General features: G+C 36.9%; 2 protein-coding genes across 3 annotated transcripts in view; one reads left to right on the forward strand and one right to left on the reverse strand.

Moving 5' to 3' along the window:
- Positions 1 to 71: 71 nt before the first annotated feature.
- Positions 72 to 16,011, forward strand: LOC139964604 (chromatin assembly factor 1 subunit B-like). Its single transcript, XM_071966331.1, has 14 exons — positions 72 to 320; positions 1,601 to 1,830; positions 2,233 to 2,365; positions 3,469 to 3,583; positions 3,898 to 4,001; positions 5,129 to 5,225; positions 6,354 to 6,441; positions 7,455 to 7,624; positions 8,403 to 8,500; positions 9,247 to 9,403; positions 11,330 to 11,455; positions 12,807 to 13,325; positions 14,932 to 14,990; positions 15,200 to 16,011. The coding sequence occupies exons 2-14, from the start codon at positions 1,708 to 1,710 to the stop codon at positions 15,247 to 15,249; spliced, it is 1,839 nt and encodes a 612-aa protein (XP_071822432.1). The 5' UTR covers positions 72 to 320; positions 1,601 to 1,707; the 3' UTR covers positions 15,250 to 16,011.
- The window catches only part of LOC139964603 (uncharacterized), a 41,756-nt gene continuing 37,646 nt past the window's right edge, over positions 15,877 to 19,986 (reverse strand). For both annotated transcript variants that reach the window (XM_071966330.1, XM_071966329.1), the window contains exon 9: positions 15,877 to 18,744. In XM_071966330.1, the coding sequence (XP_071822431.1) occupies positions 18,560 to 18,744 (185 nt within the window). In that variant the 3' untranslated portion in view covers positions 15,877 to 18,559. The remainder of the gene's footprint in view (positions 18,745 to 19,986) is intronic.

A 19,986-nucleotide genomic window follows, 5' to 3' on the forward strand; every position in this document is an offset into this window, starting at 1 on the left:
ACGATGTTGAATAGCGCCATCTTTTATTTCGCGCGATGGAAGTCGCGGGAAATTTGTTGTTATTTCTGTCACACACTACATAGTATACTGACTATGCAAAGTACCTATTGTAAATCGCTTGCGAAACTAAATTTCATTACAGCTGTTATAACAGAAACGCTACTTTAACGTTGGAAGGATGTACCATAATTAATATTATGAGGTTTGAAAACGGTAGCTTTCCAGCGAACTTAATTGGAAGACCGGCAGAAGCTTCAACACATTTCTTTCATCGCTAATGCTGCATTTGTTGATAACGTTTTGGTCAACTCAGTAATAACGTTAGTGACACCGCTAGATGCTATCAATGATTTCAACTAAGTTTAACAGAAGTAACACTAAGTTGCAGTTACTAATACCAATATGGCTAGTCTCTGTATAGTGTGGTGACAGTGTCAAGGTCCGTAGGCCTAGCCTTAGCTGACTATCAATGAACTAGTCTAACGTTGGGTCAAGCCATTGGTGACTAACAATAAACAAGTTAACGTTAAACATAGGCTGGCTAAATTTACGGGTAGGTCAGGCCCCCAAATTAGACCTATGCTGAAGTAACTAGTATTAATGTAGGCAGAGGCCTAGGCTAGATTTACTTAGTTGAAGTAAGCTAGACATTGACCAAGACCTAGCCCCACTTAATAATACTATTACTAGGCAGCTAGTACACTGTAACTTAATGGTATAACTGTTGGTAGCCTAGGCCGTTAATTAAGACCAAGAAACTAACATTTAGAATGCTGACAGCATTGAAAACACTGGCTATGCTAGCATTAACATTGTTGTAAGCCTATCTAGCCTAGGCCTTGCTTAGGATTCTAAAATATTGTTAATAAAGAAACTATCAACATCGATACGAAGGAATTACTTTGACTCAATGCTAATGTAGCCTAGGCCATTTGGAAATATTTCTGTGGTTTGGCTGGAAGTCCAACCTATTCTCTTATTTTCATGTGTGAATTAAGGATGTGCAAGTACTTTTCCCAGAATGGCTGTCAGAGATTTCTTAAAGGAATTCTCAGTGATTTCAGAGTCTGCATTAGAAGGACCGATGGGGCAGCACAGGTCTGTTGTTGATTTAGGACTTGACTATAGATCCCATGTTGTAATGTTATTCATAAGATGTCCGTGTGCAAACGATGCACTACATTGTAGAATCTGCACCTGTTTGTTATTGAGCTGTGCATTTGCATATTGATATATAAGTTAAAGCATGCCGTCTGCTCGTCCTTGTTCACCCTGTCTCTCCATCTGTCAACACGTAATCTTGGACATGTCGTCCTATATCTGTCCTGTACAGCATGACTATGTGACGCAATAAAATATAACATGTTAATACTCAACGTCGACGGTGTTCTACTTGATTGCTTAAAAGAACTATATAACTAAACAAAGAAACATGACACATATTGGTATGAATTTAGTGATTCCCTGGAAAAGGGAACCCCACAGTGTACGAACATTACTTTCTTTGACTAGTTATAGTAAGTTACTTATAATTCATGATTGATAAACTGTGTAAAAATTAGGATTTTTGGTTTTCATAAGTGTTCATTTATCTTTTCAGGTACAAGATCTTTACCAACTGTTGGTCCTATTCAAGAATAAAAGGAAAGGAAAAAACAAAACAAGAAAACTTAATATAACAAGCTAGCTACCAAATAGAAGTCTAAAATGAAGATAGATACCCCAGAGATATCTTGGCACAGTCGTCAGCCGATGTACAGCCTGGATATACAGCCTGGAAAATCTGAGGTCAAGAGATTAGCTACAGGAAGTACTGATGCTAATGTTAGGGTAAGTCTCTTTAGGTAAACGGTTTCATATCTTAGCAGCATGATGAGATCACACATTTACAAAATGGCAGCTCCTAGACACCACTATTAAACTAAGATAACTCCCAAACGGAACAAGATTTTCTCTGTCTATTTTGATGACAGTTGGGTTTGCGTCGCGTTTTATCCTGATCTATCAAGAAAGATCAGCGATTTTCATATCACCTCGTTTCAACTGTCTCTCCTCCATGGTAAGTAATCTGATATAAGGATATAACCCTTTCTTTATTTTGTTGTTCGAATACATTGGTCATCATTTAAAATGAGTTTCCGCTTATTTTAGTAAATGTTGCCTTTTGTGAAGTAAAATTCAAGCGAGGTTTAATCAGAACTTTCTTTGGCATTTCTTCTACTCCTTCAAAAGATTTGGTCTCTAAAGATGGGCAAAGATGGTAAGGTATCACCCGAGTTCTTAGCCACCCTCTCCCGTCATACCAAACCGGTGAACGTCGTCCGTTTCTCTCCTGATGGACAGATTCTCGCCTCTGGCGCTGATGGTAGGTTGAAAAGCTGATGGTATTGTGGGCTAAGGATAGGGTATAATTTTGCAAAGCTTTGCTGAATATGAAAGGGCACCATTACTGGCACGAGATGCTAGTGGGTGGATCCCTTCGTTTTATGGGTGAGGGAAGGGGGAGGTGGGAATAACATATCTTGCATTGCATAACAGAATGGTCAAATTACCACGTATATCACTGTAATGATGTATAGCATATTTATTTGACACAGGAAGTTGGAACTATAGTAATTTATCAGAAAGTTCAGTGCCTTAAAAACTGCAACAGCCTTCAAAATCTGAATACTTAATTATTCCATGCGGAGAGGGGGGGGGTGGGGGTGTCCAGCTAGCACATTAAACACTTTAATATGTTATCCTATTCAGTGTTGTTGAAAAGAGTAATTCAATGTAACTTAACATGTTGATAATATGGATATTAGCTAATTTGCATATTGGGTCAAGCTATGAATCCTTGTAGAAGAGTTATTGTAAAATCATTAGGGTGTTTCTTATTCTAAATGCAAGTTCCTACATAGCAAGACTTAAAACTTTAAATATCATGCAAAAAGGTATTTTATCAATTTTTTGCAATTAGTGTAATTAGTGTAAGTTGTGAATAACCTTCCCACAACAATTCTACTAAAATGTCATTTTCTGTCATTTTTAATTTGGTGCAAGGCTATTACTTTGTTTCGGAGATGGCCTAGCTAGTAGTACATTTCAAAGTGTCTTGGCATTTAACTTTATCAAACGGTTTAAAATAGTATCTTTAACCTCTGATGTTGAAAATATTGCCTATTTTTTCAATGTATATACATTTGGATTCCTGCAACAGTTTTTTAAAATTGGATATGTTGTGTTATGTTTGTGTACATATATAATAAATGTGTAGCAAGTGGTATGACAGATACATAGTAAATCAAAATTGACTATATATATGTATACATATATATATATTTATATATATACACACATAATATGAGAAATTTGAATTTAATTAAAAAGTGTCTTGCATAGGGTATGGTGGGAGGGGGGGGGGAGGAAGTGGTGTTCAAGTTGGTATTTCCTCCTGATATCTTTGTCACCGTTTCTCGTGCTTAGATGGCTTGTGCATCCTCTGGCGTCTTCAGGATGCAACCTCCGGTGTTCCATCCTTTGGCAAGGAGGAGGAAGCAGAAGATGACAAAGAGACCTGGAGTGCTTTCAAGACACTTCGGTGAGTCACCATGGAAACAACATGTAGCATGTTTTTTTTCCCTCCATTATTTGCTGTTGTCTGAAAACTTAATATATTTAACTAATAGTTTAGGTAGTAATCGACACTAACAAAATGAAAACCAAATTCTGTTTTCCATATTCCAGTAGTTCTTCAACGGCTTAATTAGAAAAATGCAAATGCCACAACTTCCCACAAGTTTCATCTGGAACACTTCAGATAGAAGGTGTCAAAAATAATAGCTTTATTTAATTTATTTTTATCTTTATGAATTTTAATTATCAAATCAAAGTTTTGCTCTTCCCTCTCGTTAGTGGTCATTTTGAAGATATCTATGACATTTCCTGGTCGGCCGACAGTTCTCGTATGGTAACCGGATCGGTGGACAACAGCGCCATCATTTGGGATGTTAAGAAAGGTATAAAAAGCAGTTTTTTCATTTGTCAAGAATTTTGGCCACACTACGGAGTCACTTATTTGCAACTGGTTATAAATTCCATCGTAAATACTTACCATTTGTCATCCTCTTTGACTTGTACTGATAGCTAGCGTGCAATCACGTTAGCACTTGCCCAAATGTCCTCCTCTTAAACCTCCTCCACTCTTCAACCCCCCTCTCCCAGCCCTTTCCCAAACCTCAACGCACGCACACATAGACACACAAAATGAGCAGATTTTTATTAAGTTTAAAATAAAGGTCAACTGTGTTTACAGACTGTGAGTGGTTGTGGTTGCAAATGTGTAATATAATATTCATTCTTTGCAAAGAAACAAACCTTGTTAAAGAAATTACAAAATATATAATGTGACAGGAAGAATTTTGTCAAGGTGTTTTAACCAATTTTGAGGGTACAGTCTGGTTAAAAATAAAGTAAACACTTTTCTACTCAGACGTTCAATACAATACACAAAGGCATTTTACTATTTCACTGAAATATTATTTATTCCAAGCATTGTGTAGAAGGTGATCAACCTCATTAACAAATAGTAATGTAACATAATTTTACATGATTTTTTGTTTTTTTTGTTTTATTATTCACTTCAAAAATAAGTTAATTCATAATCACATGTGTGAGACTTACTTGGTATAGGTTTCAAGATGAATAAGCCAACAATACTTACAGGGTTATTTCATCCTTTATGAAGTTTCTTTTTAAGAAAGAAATCCATTTTTTTTTACAGAAATATACGCTTCAATTCCTACAGTTATGCTTCGCTCTTCTTATCATGCGCATTTGCAATTACTCCTGGTCCACGTTCCCGCACTCGTTATGGCGATCGACTATGTCACTGCGCCTTCTCTTTGGAACGAACTCCCATTTCACGTTTGTGACTCTCCCTCCCTTTGTATTCCAAGAGAAAACTTAAAACATTTCTGTTTGATTCCTAGTTTCTCTTTTTCCTTGGTTGCCTTTGTCTCTTTCCTACTTTGTAAAGCGCTTTGAAACGCTGTACTAAGCGCTATATAAATATAATTTATGATTACTATTATCATTATTATTCAATGGTAAAGACAATCTTTACGTTTTGATCTCTCCTCGACAGGAGATAAAGTTCACCTGTTCAAGGATCATAGAAGCTTTGTTCAAGGAGTCGCCTGGGATCCTTTAAATCATTTCTGTGCAACAATCAGTTGTGACAGGTAGGAGTTCTGTTGTTACCATGGGAACCATTTCTACTGAACGAAGGCATGTTTCGTTTTGCAGACGACAGGGAATCATAGCTTATTGAAGTTTCATGTACTGTTTGAAGGAAAGTTGTATATTTTGGGCAGGCTTGGAAGTTATTCTGATTTAAGCGATGAAAATGTGGCAGAATGCAAGAGAATTTTTGCAAGGCTATTTATAGGTGGTAAACATGAAATGTACAATGTTTTCCATATGAATAAAATAACGTTAGCTAATATGAGTCACCACTGTCGAATTATGTTCATGTAGAAAGGAAATAACTTTAAATGGAGGAGATAAATAAATCAAAATAGAAGTTTGCTCCATGTTTTTACAAAAAATTGGTTGAAAGATGATCTTGCTCAACTTGTGCCATTACATAAGAAAAATCGAAAGCGTATGAAGAATTTGTCAAGGCTATGAATATTAAGTCAAAATAACGGTTTCATTCAACTTGACTTGTGTTTTCTTTTGGTAAAACTACACTAGTGAAACCTTGAGTCAATCACCCAGTGTTGCTGTATGCTGGTTCACATATCATGTTCGTGTCACTTCGATTCAGAGATTGGTAAACAGATCAAGCACATTAGGATCAAATATGAGAGCCTGTTCCTTTGAAATTTTGAGTATCCCAATTTGTCATATTACAAAATGAATGCAATTGATCCCAGTATCTCCCTCCTTTCTCTCCCGTCCAACATGCTTCAACGGCTACCCACACCACAGTACCCTCTGTTCCAGCAAGGTTGTCAAGTTTCTATGAATCTATGACAGTATCTAGGATTTGTTTCATAATACCTTCTTTGCCACATTTACCCAACTTCAATACATCTTGTTTCTATATAAACCATAGGGGAGAACAAAAAAAGCTATTCACACCAAAGTGATACACTTTGGTGTGAATAGCTTTTTTTTCACACTGTTTTTTAATATCTTCACACTGTGGAAACTGACTTACTGATCATGTTTTGACTTTTGACAGACATATTTATTCTTTAGACTTTTCATCACCATGGTGATACGAACAATTTCTTCGTTTTGTTTTCTGTTATGAAAGGATCCCAATAACAAAGTGCATTTGACTACATTTGCTTATTTTCCAGATCAATGAGGGTGTATAGCCTGCAGAACTTCCGCTGTGTTTACAATGTTTCCAGATTTACTTTAAAGGTTAATGATAACAATGGCGAGGTATGTAGTCAACATCTAACTAATCATCTCATAATCATAACAGGACAATACATTAACACCAGTATTGCTAGAATGGCCAAAAAGGTTTCAAGATGTACTACACATTGTGAGCATTTCTCTTGCAACTTTGGAATAAATCCCATGCTTTATTTTGCCTTAAAATTAAACTTTGATTCCAATAAGTGTTCATCCAAGTTCATCATATGGATAGGGTTCAAGCGAGCTTCTGTTGGCTGTCTAACATTGTGGAATTACTAAACTAAACTAACCATCCACAGTATATCTTCACTATGCTTTAAATTATGCTAATAAAGTTCACATAAACAGAAAGGGATTGTTCAAAATGTTGAAAATACTGGCCATACTAGATCAACAAATGGATAGAGTTTCAAATGAGCTTCTGTTAGCTTCCTAAACAAAACTAAATTTGAACACATCCGTCTTTCAATGAATTTCTTTATGGTCCGTATCATCATACTGTTGCTTCCATGGACAGTTCCTGTACAAGGGTATTGATTAGTCTGTTTACAAGGGTATTAACATTCCTCTTAAAGGAAGAACCTGCTTGGATTGAAATGTCATATATTCGAATTAATTCCCTTCTGTTTTCTGTCATTTTATTGACATCTCACAGTCAGTTTTTTATTCTTCCTTCTCCTAGGGTATAAAGAAACAGCAGACATTATGTTTGCAATCTGTTGTTCATCCATGCCCCCCCCCTAGATGCAAGGAAGAAATGTTTGCGGATGGGGGGGGGGATGTTTCTATTCTATAGTTGGGGCTGAAGTCAGAAATACCTCTGTTTATTTTTGCCCTTGATGATGCTGTCAGGCTTCTTCTGACTTTCTTCTGACTTTTATGGTCCCCAAATTTTTTCTGTGGACCCTATCCCATGCACTGCTAAATCTTTTCACAGACCTAGAGATCTATAGATCCTCAGGTTAAGAGACAAGGCTGTATGTTTATATCATCTAGCACCCATTTTATGACACTTTCTCCCTCTTTCGTTATAGACTCAGAAAAAGCAAATTAGAATGTTCCACGATGATTCTATGAAGTCATTTTTCCGTCGTCTGACGTACACGCCCGATGGACAGCTGTTGATCGTTCCCTCTGGTTGCATAGAAACTGGAGACTCTGTCGCCAACACCACTTTTGTATTTTCACGGCTTTCGTACTCGAAGTGAGTTTGTCATATAGCTGAATTATTCTTGTGATGTTTTCTTTGCTGTGTTTTCAAAGAGCTACTGGTTGATTGTGCTATACAAAAATGACTTAATTGTGTAAAAGCAGATTTGTTTTGGGAATCTAGAATTTTAAAGGTTGGTAAATTGCATTGTGGTAAATTTAAATGTTGCCAGATGCAATGATGACCAGGAATTCATTTTTGCATTTTTGGCAACATTCTGTTTCAAACAGCAAAATTTGGTCAAATCTTCTTGGGGTAATACTCAGGTTTTATTATCTTCTCAAACTTTATTCCCTGGACAAGAACTTTTTTTAATTTTAATATTTCATATTTTGTCATCTGCAAATGACATTTCACAGGAATCAAGACACTAAAACTCAGTTTAAGTTCCTCTCAACCACTGGCAAGATGAACCTTCCATGGCATAGTTGATGGGATCAGGGTGAGGGGATTAGTGTGAGGGGATTAGGATGAGGGGATTAGGGTGAGGGGATTAGGGTGAGGGGACTAGGGGGCAGAGAAACAAAGATAATCTTTTAGTCAAGAGCTGTGCACTTTGAATTTTCCTTTTAACCCACTTTCCTTCTGGTGGGGGGGATGGGTGGTGGGGGCCAGGGAGGCACAAGGGGAATCATACACCTCCCATAACTACTACTGTATATGAAGTCCTAAAGTATATTGATTGTCAATACCGTAAATCTGTTGGTCAAAATTCAATTCTTTTTTCATATAACTTGCATAATCTGTTTTTTTAATTTTTACAATTCCACAGACCTATTCTTCATTTACCGGGCCCATCAAAGGCAACAGCAGCAGTAAGATGTTGTCCGATTCTCTTCAAACTACGGAAATCTTCCCCTCAAGAATCAGGTTAGTAAACCCTTACTGGAGATTGAAATGTTTGTTACCATGTGCCTCTCCTCAAAAGGACGACCTTAGGCCAAGAATGACCAAGAATTTTAGTCTCGAAATGTTGTAGTCCAAGAAAGAGGAAAAAATGTTGTTTTGCAAGTTAGACATCTTGATAATATGCTAATTCTCTGAAATGCCCCTGTAAGGCTAACATGAGATACGTTGTTCCGTGCAGGCTGAAATTTTAATGGTTCATCTAAATGAATAACTCGACAATGTTCCCTTAATTTCATGTAAACAACAGAAGCACCCTTGGCTGACATCTGACACTATTGTCCTTGGAAAAATTTGTCACACAATGTAAACATGTCAACTGACAATAAAAAAATCCCAAAAGAATCAAATTTTGCTCATTTTCCCTATTGAATTTTCTGTTGCATCTGATGAAATGACATAATGTTCTGTCTGTTAGACTAAGTAGCTCAGCCACTTTAATTGTTGTGTGGAGGGGGTCATTTCATAACAGTTATTCGTCTAGAGATACAACCCTGGAGTGATAGCGGTGTTTGTTAACAGTTTACAACAAATTGAAATAAACTTTGTACCCGACTCCATCCTTTAAACCAACCACTGCATCACGTTTTGACCATGTTGGATGGGAAATTTTAGTTTGACCCAACTAGATCTTGTTCATGATAGCTTGCAAAATTCTTCTTTCGTCTTCTGGATTCATTCATTCATCTCACTTTGGTTTTTTCTCTAAGAATCTGAAGAAATGGATACATCGGAACCGTCAGAGAAGACAGATGTTGGGAAAGAAGAGGTTGGGAAAGAAGAGGTTGGGAAAGAAGAGGAGGAGAAGGTGGCGGCACAAACTCCGGGAAAACCAACAGAAGAGGAGACCGAACCAAATCTTTTTGAGTAAGTTAAACTAAAATATTCAGATTTTTTTATATTTTTTTATTTCATTACTTATGAATCATGTGAGGATTTTGGATTTCAGAAGTAAATATGAGTGTCACAATATTTGCTAAAAGTTTGCAATTATTACTTAAAAATGCCTGAAGCAGCTTTAGGAAATACTTGGGACTCACCGGATCCAAATTTTTGGATCTGGCCAGAACCAGATTTGCCCACACAATCCGGCCCGATTTTATCTGGTATTACCAGATTATTTTCATGGAGATATTACTCCACAGTATGGTTCATTAATAAATTACTTAATTAAGAAATTAATTAATTCATCCATTCATTCAAATAAATTATGCCAATTTAAACTGTGTTTTTGTTCTGTACTACAGTTAATAATATTAGTTGTTTCATATTTGGTTAGTTAAATTGAAATTTTTCTAACAGCAGCTTAAACATCCTTTCAGAATGTTGAATAAAATATTGTGGTCAATTTGATCTTTCCTGGGTTTAATTAATTATGCAAAGATGTTTCTTAAATTTAAGTCTGCTTGAAATATAATTCCTGGCCACAAATGGATATTCTTTTTATCCTGCTGGGTTAAGGTCGCACTGAATATCTTCTGAATCCCTACAGGACAAATTTGTAATGGTCGTACCGAGGTGACGTAGTTTGTTGACATCAAATTCTGATTGCATTGTTACTAAATACCCTCAAAATAGGTAAAATGATAAGTTGGGTTTCATCCCGAAAGCTGGTGTTCTACTCACCAAACCTTCACATCTCTCCAACAGTAATAACGTATTGGTCATTTTTATTTTGCTACATTCTTTAGGTCAACCAAAATTGACCTAAATGGAAGGCCTGGTTGTTCGAGGGACAACCAAAAATATATCATTGGGCCTCAGTAGCAAACATGCATGAATAAAATACAACTAACATTAATTAAGGATATTTTAGCTGGTGGAGGTGAAGAATTTGGATTAAACTAAAGCATTGTCTTTGCTGCCTTGTTTTCAATGACAATGCAATTTTCTGAACATATTCAAACAATGAGTCATTTGTTTTGGAACTGAATTTACACAAATCGTTTTCTTACAACGCTACATGACAGGATGGTGTTGTTTTTGCCACACATAACACTATTGGATGTCGAACTAAGTACACAATCTTCACTTCTGACAGGGTGACCTTAAAAACAGATGTTTCTCCTATATACGTCACATTCCAAGAAAAGAGTAAAAACAGATAGTAGTCATGTTTTTATAGCTGTTCCGTTTCCTAGATACTCTCACTTTCACATCCGCTACGTCTCTGGAGAGGTCATTCAAAGGCTCAAAAATTTATATTGAAGTCAAGTCCTCAGTGCAGGCCTAAATGTTTAATATGTTAATCCATCGTTTTATAGGTTCCAATTAGTCAACCAAAACATTTTCTTTGGACTGAATATGAAATGATAAAGCACCCTTGATTGATATTTAACACCATTTATGATTTAAAAACAACTTTGTAGTGCATTTGTAAACATGTCAATTTGAGGCCATAAAGGTCTTATGTGTTTGCTATTGAATTTTACATTGCATCCGAGGAACTGACCTAATTATCTGAGTGTTTAGGCTAAGTAGTCCAGCCGTTTCAATAGAAGGTTCTCAGATGTTTAAATGGTCATTTCTCAAAACTTACAAAGTAGTAAATAAACAGTCCAACTTGGACTGATTATATTGTTTTTGTAATGGTCTTCAAAATATCAAAACTGATTGTGTATCTATTCGGTAACTCTTTCTCCATTCCACCATATGTTTACTCATAAATAAATGTATTCATGTTTTAAGAACCTTAAAAGACCTGTTTCTTATCTTCTCAGCTAACCCTCTTGAATCATGTGATGTTGTTGTCAGTAATTTAAACGTACATACGACTTTCTTATTTTTCAACAGTCTGCCTTATCGTATGGTTTTTGCTGTGGCCACCGAGGACTCTATTTTGTTCTATGACACCCAGCAAAGCATTCCCTTCGCTTACGTCTCTAACATCCACTACACGACTATCTCTGATATAAGTTGGTGAGTTCACAGAATCAACAAGTGGTTTATATTGCATTTTATGGGTTGTCTTGAGAGTCAGAGCTGAATGAAACTATCATAATTACATTATAATGATAGTTTGCACATATACCCTGCCATATATGGGGATGTTTGTTGCTTCAACTGCAATTTGCATAAGATATTTGCAATTTGCATAAGATTTGCATAAGTATTGAAAGTGATCAAACTAAGACACCTTCCCCTAGAGTTTTGTTTAAAACATGCGCAGTCATCTGTCAGTTCCTTATCAATTTCATCGAATTTCTGATTGGTTCTTAATTTCAGAAACCTATCTCATAGAAGTTTTGTAAATCACATGCAAACAGAAAATGAAATATATTGAAAAACTGTGTTAACTCTCTCTCGACTAATTGATAGGTATCATGGAACTATAACTCACCAAAATCAATATAAAACTCTGCTTTCAGCATGTTTTGTTTTTGTCATTATTATTGTTAGTCTGCAGACAGTTAACAAAACACCAATGATGGGGTGGTTTGTACTGTTGGGAATTTCCTGCCATTTCCATGGCAACTAAAACTTAACCCCCAACTTTAAACTGTGCTAGCAAATCTATCAAAGATTTTTTTTGTCGTTAAAAGTGAGGTCAGAAGATGATGTAAATTTGCAAAGATGGGCCACAATCAATTCGGTATATTTTTTTATCACCTCATATGTATTTGTTTGTGTCCAGTGAAAAGAATGAAGAAATTTGCCCAAGTTATTCTTTCTAGAGCTTTCCTGTTGTACTTGTCTTATGTTATAGTATATGAACTCATTTAGAGGTCACACAAGTGATTTCTGGCTGCATTGCAAGTATAACGTGCCAAAATAGTTTATCAAAATGGTGCTACTAGTTGCTAGGGAACTTTTACAAATGTTGCACAGAGGTTTATAAATTTTTGTTTTGTGTAAATGTGTAAAATATCGATGTACATGTTGTTAACACATTGCAAAAACAGAAGAAAGCCAAAAAAAAGCTAGCCGCATAAGAAATGGAGAAATTTATTAGAGTTAAATTTGCTACTTGTTAAGTCTCATTACAAGATTTACAAGTTTGAAAACAGTATCAGATTTGTTCATGAATATTCAAAAGTTTAAGCCGGCCATGAATTGCCCGACCAATCATGGCCCGACTGAGCTTGGTTGTCATAGCATGGGTAAATTGTGGATAGTTGAGCAGTATGCATGTGGGCAAGCTTATCTCACTCACTTGCTTCACCTTCCAAATGCATACATTTAAATATTTCTGTAGTCTTGTGCTTTCGATTTGTTTACTCACAAATGGAAGAAGAAACTAAATATCGTAATCTCTTGCGAAAATGCGTAGGTCTTCTGACGGTTCTTGGCTGGCAGTTTGTTCCACCGACGGATATGTGACGATAATATCCTTTGAACCTAACGAAATCGGAGAAATCTACGAGCCGCCTAAAGTTGTGGCAAAGAGTCAAGTCCAAGAGGAAACCCCGGTGGAGGAGGTAAAGCCTCAAGAAGAGCCAACCAATTGCATCACTCCTAAGGAAGGTGGGGTCTTGCCCGAGGAGATCTCTGTCAAACCAGTAGGTTCCAAGAGCGAAGATAAGGAAGGTACAAAGGAAAAACTGAAAGCCGCTTTGAAAAAGGACTATCTTGAGCAAATGAACGGTGAAGATAATAAAGCGCCTAGGCGAATCACCACAACACATATATCCAGTGAAAGGGAAGTACCTGTACCGGTTGCTAAGGAAAACGTGGGTGCACCAAACAAAGACAAAATACCTCCCAAGATCCATTCTGTTAATGGCAGTGCACCAAGAAGGATAATGACAACTCTGCTGAGCAGTAGTGCAGTCAATTCAACAGTGACAGGGTAAGGACTTTTTTTATCACAATGTCTCGTTTGTCAGTCATCAGTTTGTATATTGCCAAAATTTTGAGATTTGATTTTCCTCAAAAATGCATAAGAATTTCTCTTATCTTATTATACCTTATCTGTATCTAGACCTAATTTGCATATCATACTCAGAGTCTGAAGTTGTTGTAGTCGTCAACCCAATGCAAAGCTAGAAAAAGTTTTTGAACAATCTTTGATTTGAAGAAAACCCTTCACATGCCTTCAGTAAGGGAGTAAAATAGTTGAACATAATTTGGTGCGGAAGGTGACAAAATTTAGGAATGAACCTCGACCAGCCGTTTAAAACGACGATGATGTTCACTCGTTTTACGTAAGCGTCCAGTCGCGTATATCACTGTTATTCATAAAGTGTTTGCAGCTTCCTTGGCCATGTTCTATATGTAGATGTTAAATTGATGGTGCTATTGGTACACTATACTTGGAGGATCCTAAGGCAATGTTTAAAGAAACCTTGAGGACTTGGTTTCTTGAGAGTTTCCTTCTTTAGTAGAGAGGAGTATTTGTCTTTACAAACAGCTCTTTGCCACAGATCCTTAGTTACATATGTCATCTTTAATAAGATGTAGAACAAGGCCAAAGGAATGTTGCCGTTTCTTTCCTCTTTGTATGAGATGTATTCCATTCTTTACATTGAGGTTTATTTTATGATGTATGTTACTTGTCGAGGGCATAGATCTATGAAAGTAACAGAAGTTTCTTGCTAAAAATGAGACACAAACCCACCCCATCATCTTTGGTTCATTATGACAGATTTACTTCACTCCTCGCTTACCTGTCTCCTCACAACCTTAGCACCTCGTTCTACCTGCCTATAAAGTCCTGGTAAAAAAATAAAAAAACAACAAGAGTAACAAAATAATAATCATTAATAACTATGACCTGACACCCCCAGTTACTGCCCTTTCTATCATTGAAAATGTCTCACACGGATTTTCATGTGGAAAAGTTCCTTTGGGATTTCGTCTTGGGTTTTTTTGGCGATCGTTGGAAGTTTTCTTTCCTTGTATTCATAGGAGTTGGTTTATTATGACAGATCTTTGTGAAGATGACCCCCCCCCCCCCAAACAGCTAAGAAATATCTTGTTCATTTTGGGAGATATCCTAGTTAAAAAGTCACGACTGGGAGCTGTCGTTTTGTAAATCTGTGATGTCATAGCGCCGTTAGGATATGAAACTGTTGACTTTCTCTTTGCTTCAAGGTTAGATTGTTAACAGTGCTGAGACTGAAACCAATACCATCATTAGGTCATGTCAAGAAGTTCTATATTTTAGCAATCAGCATTTACAAAACCTATCTCCATTACAGAAAATAAGCATATTAATAATAAAGAAGAACCTCCCTTCCCCCCCTCCCCCTCCCCCAAAGCGCATGTGGCTCGATGTTGTCATATTTAGACTTGGTCAAGTCTAAATATAAATCGGGGGAGGTTATTCATGACAGTCATCTTAAACATTGATAATGAGGGATGGCTTTGTCTCCGTTAAGCCTGATCTTCAATTCCACAATTACTGGCAGTATTTTATTGCTGGTCACATAATTAGATGTCTTATTTTGTTTCAGAACACCTGTGGTTCTTCATTCTAACGTTCAGAAGCCCCCCTCTGCTGCAACAAAACAAGGTATTATTTTATTTCATCTGAATTGGTTGTCAGTTTTAAAAAGTTCAATTTTTCCTGGTTGAAGGAATTGCCTAGCAATTGCTTGAAAAAGATAACCACTTTTTTTTAGTTCTTCCGCGATCTGTTTGCAAAGTATTTAAATTGGCTTTTTTTTCTGGTAAGGATTTAACAAACATTTTACGTTTTTCTTCAATTGCATCTTTCTTCAGCTTCTAATCAACCAAGGAGAGTTACCTTGACAACCATTAGTACTCCTTAGTGGAAGGAATGTCGCACCTTTGACTGGTAGAAAAGTAAGAGCCATTACTACAGTACTGGGCCTAGCCTGAGGTGTTGTTGCCATGTGAAAACTTCTCACTACTCAAGGCATTTGTCCTACTAAATGGAATTGTTTATCCCCATTTCATCAGGGAACTATTTTGCTGCTGTGGAAAGACCTGCTCGCGATGGTCGATTTCAAAAGGAGAGATATGAAGATATCAGACCATTGGATGAACTCCCTATTCGTTTGGCAGCCTTCTCTATTTGGTTTCAAACTATTACTGTCAAAATATTGGCAAAGACGATGTTATTTTAAAAGTAGACATCTGCGATAGTCTCATATTAGAATGTAATACTAACAATTTACCGCTAGTTGTTCTTGTGGATTATCAATTAGACGTCATCCATACAGGATAATTAGACAAAGTGGGGGGGGGAGGGGAATGTCAGTGATCTATTACACTACACTCGATTGATATAGAAAACATATTTCATCATTTTTTTTCATTTTCGGGGTGTTGGTAGAATCCAGAAATGGATTTTATCATTTACTAGGAAAGCCCAAAGCAAAGACCTTTTGTTTACGACCAGCTGATGACAAATATAATACAATAACAGGACAATACATGTTTATATAATGTATATATTTCACAACTTTTTATCATCTTAACAACAAAAGTTCTTCCGTAAGACTTGTTATTCTGATGTACTCAAGTTTAATGTTGCATGTGACACCAAGACCAATAAAATTGCATGCGAATATTTCTGGTTTTTTTTTTTTCCTTTTCCCATACTAAGATATTAGATGGTAGGTATTGAACAGAATTCCAAAACCTATCTTTTAATCAAAATTATTGCTGCAATAAAGTCTAATGAATCATTAAAAACGGCATATTTAAAATGGCACAGGTAACAAAGTTGACGGCAAAGAATTGTGGCTAAAGTCGTCTTAAGTCTGTAGATTTAAGACGACATTTCTGGTCGAAAACTTTGTCAGTTAACACCAATCTTCAAAATCATAATAATAATATTATGTGAAGCACAAAGAGAGAGCATTTTATGAATAGAGAATTAATTAACTGTAAATTGGTAACATATGTGACCAATCCGCAAACCCCAAAATTAAAAAAAAAAAAAAAAAGATCAGATCAATCGTTCGGAAATTCAACAAAAACATATATTGAAAGAAAAACAAATTCTATCACTGCATGGTACCCATTAACCCATTAAAATAAAATTGCTTTCAGTTTCAATAGATCTTCCTGTTTTGTTTTTCTTTGAAATATTGTTATCACAAGCAGCACAAGTTAAGTACGATGACAGACGATTTTCGTACTATAGTTTCTATATTCTTTGTATGTTTTTTTTTTTCTACAAACTATAAATTCAATTGATTTTTCTTTCCTTGGTGTCACCCATTGACAGGTGCTTGTTTCTTCCAGTGGGTTTATATTTCTTACACTGTTGTCACAGGACAGCTTTAGAAAGTGCTGCAACTGGTGGTGGGTTTGTCTCTGTGGACAAAACTGGTTGTTAGTTAAATGCTGCTTACTACTTAAATGCAGAAGAGTCTTCTATATCGGTGGTCCTGAAGACTTTGAGGCTAATATCTTCCATGAAGTCTTGAGTCAGGACCCCCCCTGCCCCCATCCCAATCCTCCCCAATATTAATCTTGCACTAAACAGATCAAATTGAGGTTATACCCTAACAGCTGCAAAAATATATTAAAGAGTAGTTTCTATTTGTGCGTATAAGACCTAGTAACCCCGCCCTCCTCCACCCCCAAACAAACATCAAAGCGCTCGTGCTCATGACATATGACATTTTGAGAGAAAACAAATGACATCTGAATATTACCCTAAACACTGATTTTTCTCATATTTTTGTCAATTAAATGTTATTATGTCAACCTTATAACCGTGGATGTATATTTGGTACAGGTTACCTGTTGGTCTCACCCTTGATTTCACATAGTAAACCTGCGACTTGAAATCCAGAAACAGCTAATTGTGAAATGATCTTTACAGATTTTACAAAATTTTTATCATTTGATTGAGAAATTCCTCACATTGTCAATCCACCTACTAAAATTCTCTAGATTTTGGTGAGATTTTTGAACAAGCAAAGAAAGCATTCGAACCAATAAGCTCAGGTCTTGCATTCAACTGACTAAGCTATCCAACCCTTTGTTTGTCGCTGATGTTTGAGTCCCTATGGGAAGTCCCCCGGGGACACGTAGATGTGGTGCAATATACAGCCCCATGAGGGGTTGTTTGAATTTTTCACATTTTGGTGTGTGGGTGTGACAAGTTTACCAATGACCAGGGCTTAAGTTGTAAAGTCGTGTGAGGGGGGGGGTGGGGTGGGGGGACTATAAACCTTAAAATTTATGATCCAGCAACATTCGTTGTAACTTGGCAAGTTAAGCTGAGAAGTGATTTCCTTTCCAAATTTGCGAGTGGCTTTTTTTCTCTACATGATTTACTTAGAAAAAACTTTAAAGACGAGAATTATTTGTAAAACCACACTATGCTGTTCCTTCGAACCAATTAATGGCAGCAATTTCTTTAGCTTGGATATCAAGAAAACTCAATAATTTCATATTAATGACAAATTCCTTGCATAATCTACCATTTCAAGTCAATCATGCAGGTAAATATTTATCATCTTTTTTATTAAACTTTGAATAAAACAGAGATGAAGATTAATCGATAATGTTAGATATTAAATGATATATGACAAATCTCAATAGTTCAGCCCATCTTGTCATCTATTGCAATCTTTCTCTTTTGGCAACCACGACGATGCACAGGTCGAGAGTTTTGAATCGGAGGTCTTATATCATAGATCACTTGGGGTCAGCAGCAATTAAAGGCATTGAAGACTCGCCCTAAACCGCGTGCGGCCATGTGAAAAAGTTAACTTTCTGTTGCTTGCAGGTGACGTTTTGTTCGTGTCGCTAAAAAATGCAGACAGTAATGAAACGTGATACTTGTTATCTTTAGCTGGACCTGAGATGTCCATCGCTGTATCCATACACTGTGCTGTGGGTATTGACCGCAGCTGTATGTACTGACTGAACACTAGTGTCTAATTACTGGCGGTAGCAAGCTGTGTGTATTTTCTGGGATCGATGGTGGTGTCTAACACTTCTGTTACACCTCATTCGAAACTAGGTCAGATGACCGGCATTAGACGTTTCTTTTTGCGCGAGTCTTCACACCCTTTAAAGAACAGCTTGCTATTTCCCAAAAGACTATCTGGAAATCCCTCCAATCACCTGGCCTATCCAGGAGCTGGCTTAGTCTCAGCCTGATAGTAGTTTCTCCGCATACTTCTGATTTAAGTTGCGTAAATCTAGAACGATTTGAAGGCATCTGTGGAAGACGAGGGCGTCCGGTAGGTGGGTCAGATAGAGGAACCTCTCCAGGAGGCTGGTCAAGCCGGACTGTAACTCCCGCACTGCTTCAGAATCTTGCAGACCTCTTCGATCTAAGCGAAAGAGAGAAATATCGATTGGTATAGAAACGTTTTATATCGTATTTCTCACATTTGTAACAATCGCTGTAAGCAAAACCAGTTGAATTGAAGAGAGGTACATGGTTATATATATAAATAGCTGTCTACTTTATCACTTGTGTAAAAGTAAGTTGGCCTGATGTTTCGATCCTAGCAGGATCTTCTTCAAAGGCTAAATGACTTTATCAATTGTGACTCATAGTTTTCACTAGGGCTTTGTACTATTTTTTTTTCTCTTTTTTTTTCTGGATGGAGACCATTCTTGCATTCATATTTGTGAATTACATTTTGAAAAAAAAAAAACACATTGTTCGTTTTGTGACTTGAGAACTGCATTCAAATAGCTGTAAACAGAGGAACATCTACTTTCACATGTATGGTAATAGTATGAGGTATCTCTTTCCCAATAGATTTCCTGTCCAGTCTCTTATGTTATCTGTAGTTGTCTGCTTGATTATTTTCTTTTAGCCCAGGCCAAATCTATTACCCAGTCAGGTAAGTACTTTTTCTAACTAATGAAACCAAACCACAAGACTGAAACTGTATAATCCCACTTGATCTTGCTTGAGTGGCATTCATTGCATACACATGTGCAGGAGCTTAACTACTACCACAATGTTTATCATTGACCGTCACCACAAGTGTGGATGGCGGCGGGGGAAGATAAGTCAACGATGATTGAAACGCAACACCACCCGATAGCAAAAGTGAGCCAGTTAATTGCATTTTTTCAAGGAGGCTGACATGTACTTGCAGAATTTGCCAATCTTGAGAGTTACTGGACCAGGTTCCTATTGGGAGACTATCACAGTAACGGGAGCCTATCACAGTAACAGGAGCCTATCACAGTAACGGGAGCCTATCACAGTAACGGGAGCCTATCACAGTAACGGGAGCCTATCACAGTAACGGGAGCCTATCACAGTAACGGGAGCCTATCACAGTAACGGGAGCCTATCACAGTAACGGGAGCCTAGTTACTTTAAAGTTGCTAAGGTTATATTATTGACTTGGGGCAATATTCCTTGTGAACGAAACAAACATACTTCGCAAGAAATACTCGTCTTCTTGGACAACAAAATCTGTAATCTTATTATCACTTGCCATCATTTAATGTCGATAACATGTGTTTGGATCCGATCCTTGTATGATGCATTGTAGGCTAGCTATTTAAACCTAGCCCCCATGACTGCTACAAAATATTGGCGGGTCTCA

This window comes from Apostichopus japonicus, chromosome 23 (assembly GCF_037975245.1).
Source record: "Apostichopus japonicus isolate 1M-3 chromosome 23, ASM3797524v1, whole genome shotgun sequence".
In the NCBI taxonomy this organism is placed as follows: domain Eukaryota; kingdom Metazoa; phylum Echinodermata; class Holothuroidea; order Aspidochirotida; family Stichopodidae; genus Apostichopus; species Apostichopus japonicus.